This window comes from Arachis stenosperma, chromosome 2 (genome assembly GCF_014773155.1).
Source record: "Arachis stenosperma cultivar V10309 chromosome 2, arast.V10309.gnm1.PFL2, whole genome shotgun sequence".
In the NCBI taxonomy this organism is placed as follows: domain Eukaryota; kingdom Viridiplantae; phylum Streptophyta; class Magnoliopsida; order Fabales; family Fabaceae; genus Arachis; species Arachis stenosperma.
Genome location: NC_080378.1, coordinates 25795443 through 25801910, shown reverse-complemented (window position 1 = coordinate 25801910; position 6468 = coordinate 25795443). Strand labels below are relative to the sequence as shown.

The 6468-nt window shown below is 30.2% G+C and overlaps 1 protein-coding gene across 1 annotated transcript; it reads right to left on the bottom strand.

Annotated features, from left to right (window-relative positions):
* Positions 1 to 4175: 4175 nt before the first annotated feature.
* On the bottom strand, positions 4176 to 6216 carry LOC130962016 (probable indole-3-pyruvate monooxygenase YUCCA5). The gene is made up of 2 exons (XM_057888099.1): positions 5470 to 6216; positions 4176 to 5139 (listed from the first exon to the last, which is right to left on the bottom strand). The coding sequence occupies exons 1-2, from the start codon at positions 6130 to 6132 to the stop codon at positions 4540 to 4542; spliced, it is 1263 nt and encodes a 420-aa protein (XP_057744082.1). The 5' UTR covers positions 6133 to 6216; the 3' UTR covers positions 4176 to 4539.
* Positions 6217 to 6468: the final 252 nt, after the last annotated feature.

The following is a 6468-nucleotide window of genomic DNA, read 5'->3' as shown; positions in this document are numbered from 1 at the left end:
GAAGGACAAATAGATTCTTGAGAATTTAGTTCATTATTTTTCTATTATGAGAATTTAGGTTATAAAATTATGCTTATATTTTGAAATCTAGTTAACTTGTATTCTACAATTTAGATTATTTGTATTAAAATTGTAGAAATTGGGCTTGTTCTGTTTCTACTTTTTTTTCTTAAATTGCATTAATTCAATTTTCTCACATTAGTTAGCATTAGTTAGAATTAGTGCATTTCTGTATTATATTAGAATTTGTTAAATTACATTAGTTCAGTTTTCATCGTACCAATGGCATTAGTTAACATCACTTCATTTATGCATCAAGTTAGCATTAGTTCACTTGTGCATCATTCATGTATTAAGTTAGCTTTAGTGTATTTGTGTATTATATTAGAACTAGTATTTTTATCCGTAATAACATTACAGGAATAATTTTTTTTTTTAAATTATAGTTCACTTTGTTCTGACAGTATAAATTATGCATGGCACAAAAGATTTATAAAATCAAACTACTTTTACAAAAAATTCGTAAATTGACAACAGTTTCTGGTTAAGAAAACCAAGATATCTGTAGATAAAAAAAATAAATAATAAGATTTTTAGTTATTATTTTTATATGAAAAGTCTAATTTTTTATTAATAATTAATTTTAACATTTGTTATCTAAAATTTAAAATAATTTAACGTGTATACTTTTACATTTAAAATATTTTAATTGTAAAAAAATATCGGATGACATATTTTGATTTGTCAAATTACTAATATAAAATATAAATTATATATAGAGTAAAAATAGTAGAGATAAATAGAAAAATGAAGAGAGGTAGATGAGAAAATTTAGAAAGAGAGGTTATTAATTTTGAAAAAAAAAATATTTTCTCTCAATTTTAATAAAAGTGTCACGTGACACATTTGATTATTAAATTAGATAGTAATATATGATACATAATATAGGTATATTTCAATTAGATAGTAATATATGATACATATAGAAACATAATGAACTAAATTCTCAAGACCTATTTGTCTTTCGAACTTTATTTGCAAAATAACATCAAGGACTTATTTGTCCTTCGAACTTTATTCCTCTTTCAGCATGGCACCGTAACGGATACCTGGAAACCGTTTCATCCACGTCAGCCAATTCTGTTTGGTGTATGAGAGGCAAATAGATGAAAGAATTAAATTGTCCTCCATTTATTAAAGTCAAAAACTTATTTGTATTTAAATTTTGTCAAGAATGTATTTGTCAAAATTTTAAAAAGTTAGGACCTATATGTCCTTTTCCCTTAAACTAAACAAAAGTAAGCAAGTTATATCTATATTTTCTTATCATATCAAAACAACATTCATGTTTAAATAAAAAATTAGATACGTTAATAATTATGATGCACGAATACTAATACGGATATATACTGGATATAACACGATATAGAATATGTCGATACACGAATTTTAAAATCTTATAAGACAAAAAAACACGCATACATATAAAATATAAAGTATTTTTTAAATAAATTGTAATAATATTTTAATATTTTATTGAGATAAAATATAAATTATTTTTTTAATTATTTTTAATACTTATTTTAATTATATAAAGTATTTAAAATATGTTTTGTTTTAATAAATAATAATATTTATTATTTCTAAATTTATTTTAAAAATACATGTTAAAAATAAGATTGGACACGCTGATACGTGATGGTATTTAGGTGTATCCAAGTGTGTCCAGAAAAGAAATTTTTATTTTTTATTAAGATACAGTTGGACATAGCAGACACGCATGTCGGACGAATGTAAGTAAGTATCGTATCCAAAATGTATCCAACACGCAGATACGACATCTCAGCAAAGTATCCGTGTTTTATAAATTAATAATATAAAAAAAGATAAAAAAATAATTATTTGAAAGGAATGAATAAGAAAAATAAGTACTAACATTAACCTAACAGAATAATAGCTAATAATTACACACACAAGCATTTTATTGACTAGACTCTGCTAACAGAGGGTTTAGTTTAGTTTATTATTATAACATTCGTTGATCAAATTTAACAAATTTAAAAATCAATGACATATAATATATACATTTTTTTTTTTTTTGCAGATTTATTCGTGACGACGAAGAGAGGGATATGGGGTGCAATGGTTGAGCAAACAACGGTGCAATGGAAAAAAAAAAGCTTTTCGAAAAAAATATTTATTTGAAGGAATAATTTGTCAAAAATTATTGTCGTTAATTATAACATTAACTATCAATTTAGTGACCCAAAATTTTTATCCTAATTTTTTTGTTGGACCCCTAGAATTGAATTAAAGACTAACAATATTCAGAACTAATTTTGTATTAGTCAATCAGTCTATTATTATTTTTATTATTAGCAACTGATTTTGCAACTAAATATTTTTTAATTTAATTTTTATTTGTTAGTCGTTAAAATAGTTGCTAATTTAATCATTAAAATACCGATTTAAAAACTACTCCTTAATGACTAATTAAGCAACCAATAGTTTTAAATTTAATTTTTATGTTGATCGTAAAATTTTTTGCTAATTTTATCATTAACTTGTTTCATAACCTATTAATCTATTATTTTTATTGATTGCTAAATTGATCATTAATTTAATCGTTATACCAACTAATTTAGAGATCAACTTATTTGTGATTGATTTAACGACCAACTACTTTTAGCCTAATTTTTAAGTTAGTTTCTAAGTCGATTATTAATTTTACTATGATAGACCGATTTTACAATCAAAGCTTTTTAAAAATATTCAAAACTAAATTTTTCATCTCTTCACTAAATCAGTAGTTAATTTGCTATTTAACGATTAATTTAGCAACTAAATAGTATATTCTTAGTGTTGGTCAATAAAAAAAAAAAAACTCTAAACGGTCTCTGATAATTATTTTGAAAGACAACGAAGTCTTTGACAAAAAAAATACTCAACCCGACTCCTGAGCTTTACTTTTATGGGACTAATTAACCTCTGTGCTAAAAAAAGTCAATATTTTTTTTGTACAGGGACTAATTAATCCAAAAACAAAATCAGGAACCGGGTTGAATTTTTTTTTATGAAAAATTTCGTAGTCCTTTCGAGATAATTTTCAAGAGCTGAATTGGGTATTCACTCATAAAAAAATTAGCGAACACTTAACCACCAACAATTTTTTGTATTAAAAAATGGATCGATCACAAAATCGATCGATATTTAGAAAACTTCTTATAATTGATGTGATGCAATAGTTGCGCAGCCAGTGGTTACATTGAGTTTGTGGGCCGTTACAATTTACCGGATATAACATCTCTACTATTTGATGTCATATTCTTAACACAAAATAAACTAATAAAATCATAATTATTTGTAGTGTGTCAAATGAACAGGATAATGAACCTTACATCACATGAAGATCCAGTTAATTTTTGTTGGCTAGCTGCTTTTAAGCCTCCACCAACCTACTGCTATAAGAAAGTCAATGACGAAAAACTCTTGACCACAAGACTACTCTTTTTCTTCATCCTATATTGGAGAATGTCTAATCAAATGGAAGCAGGTGATAAGATAGAAAGCAACTCAACAAACCTAAGAGGAACCCTCAAAATAGAAACTAGTTATATTGACCTTTCTTTCTTTGCTCCTTTTAGTCACTATGTATTTTATTTATTTATTTTTTTTGTGACTGACTATGTATTTTATTTTGAACAGCAATAAAAATAACTACTAATATATTTATAGACAATTATTAGACATTAACTATCTTATACTTTATTGCTAAAAGATTTTAGCGATAATTATACAATTGCTGGTAAAATTTTTATTGTAGATTTCATATTTGACTAGAAAATGTTGGCTACATATCAATAATTTGGGCTCATGAAGGCAACCATATATTTCACTATTTTCTGAATTATTTTGGTAGACGGAAAAAGTTAGACAGATTTTGACATCATTTGTTTTCAAATGTACTTAGAGAGCTACCTAAGATTCAATCATTAAAGATCGACCCAAAAAAAAAAAAAAATAGATTCAATCATTAAAGTGATATACACATTGAGATATAAGTAGATAGTTCTTTACTAATTATACCAATAATTTCTTGTGTCCCTTTTCCATTTGAAGAATAAATAAACACAAGGCAGACAGAGATTTGAACTGATGTTAAAAACTGTAGAAACTGTAATTGATCACTGAAGTATGATAGTGGTACATTACATATGCATATGCTGTATGAAAATTGGAAGAAAAGTCAATGAAAAGCCTCATCATCCTTGAGTGTTTTTTTTTCCTAGAAAGCCCGAAAGCACATTAAAAAAATACTTGGGCCTTTGGAGAGGGCTCAGTCTCTGTGCTATGTCTTATTTTCTGTATCTTTGTACAACATATTGTGTCAATTTTTCTTTACACAAGACAAATTCCTACCTAAGGGAAAAAAAGCCAAAGAAACAAACACCACTGCCTGTATATTTGTATGTATTGTATTTATGTATGTATGTATGTATATATGTATAATGTATACTTTTGTAATTTTTTTTTATTATTTTAGAATTGGGAAATGCAGCGTCTATGGCAAGCAGTGGTTGTTTTTTTCTTTTGCTTAGTGTCTTGCTTCCAAACATGACCAATATCTTGTGCAATTCTGATAGCATCAGAAGAAGCACCTGAGAGGCCTCTCCTTGTGAACCCAACAGCATAAAGCCCTGAATTCCCTTTCCACCCATTTGGGAATGGTGACTTTGGGAACCCATTCTTTGAGAAAAATTCACCTTCTTGGAGCCAACAAGGGACATTGCTACGGTAACCGGTGGCAAGAACAACGGCGTCAACGTCGTGCTCTTCACCGTTAACAAGCTCGACGCTGAAACCGTTAAGCTTCTTGATCCCTGGCACCACTTTTATATCACCGGATCTGATCTTCTCTAATGCCCCAATGTCAAGAACCGGTGTCTTCCCCTTCGAGTTCTTCAGCTGTAACGGCCCCTCCGCCGGCCGCTTTAGCCCGTATTTCGCTATGTTTCCCAAAACCAACCATGCCAGGATCAGTAGCAGCTTGTCAACCAACCATAACGGCAACCATTTCATCAGCATAACCGCCAATTCAAACGTTGATTTTCCGCATATTTCTCTTGGCAAAACATGAACCTACATGAATTTCAAGACTCTGATCAGACTTTTTATACAAATTTTGATATTGTACCATGAAACTACTTATTTCAAAATTTGAGTCTATAGACCATAAAGAAACTAATAAAAAATACTTTTATATTATATGGTATGATTATTGGACTATATTATGTATACACTAAAATCAGTTATCAAAGTTAGTTATTATTATAAAATATATATTAGAATATTAATAACTGATTTTAATCACTGATTTTAGTATACGAATAATATTTTTAAAAATTATTTGTCCAAATGATTAAGTTAATGGCAGAGACAGAAGAGAAAGAAGCTAAAGAGAAAGCTTACCGAGCTGCGAACCACCATTGACGGTGATGCATTGTAATTGCAAAGGTCAAGAGAGAGTTCCATGCCGGAGTTGCCGCATCCGACGACGAGAACCTTCTTTCCCCTGAATTTCTCCCCTGACTTATAGTCAGCGGCATGGATGACATCGCCTTTGAAGTCGGCGAGTCCGTCAATCTCCGGCACGACGCACTCGGCATTCTCGCCGGTGGCCACCACCAACCACCTACAAATATACTCGAACTCAGCGGAGGCAGACGTTTTAGTCTTGACCCTCCACAAGCCGCTAGTCTCATCATACCTTGCAAACTGGACACACTCATTGAACCTTGGATTGATCTCGAATTTGGTTGCGTAGGATTCAAGGTACTGAATGAACTGCTTCTTGGAAGGGTATTCTGGGAAATCCGCAGGGAATGGAAGCTTGGGGAGTTGGCAAAACTGCTTTGGAAGGTGAAGTTTGAGTCGGTCGTAAGTGCGCTTTTGCCATAAGGAAGCTATGCAATCTTCTCTTTCGAGAAGCATGAAGGGTACTCCTTGTTCTCTAAGGCATGCTGCAGTTGCAAGACCTGAGGGTCCTGCACCTACAATTACAGGGCCATTCACCCAAATGCATCTTCTTGAGAAAAACTCCTCATGATCCACTAGGCGCAACAAGTTCTCCATCTTAGTTGAGATACTTTTGGAAGTTGAGAGAGTGAGAGAGCAAGTCTTGGTTTTTTTTTTTATTTTGTTTGTGAGGATTTGTGATTTGAGTTTGGATTGAATGATAAGGGTGGAAGAGTTGAAGGGTCTTAAATAGAGGAATTTGGGGCATCTCATTGCATGTGATGGTAGAGGAAAGAGTTAATGCCTTTTCTCTCTCTCTCTCTCTCTCTCTCTCTCTCTCATGCAATTATTTTACTTCATTTTCTTTATTAATATGTTTATGTGAATATTTAATTATAGCATTATGTGTTTTTCTCATTATTTTATTAGATCCTACTACCTTATGATTAAAAA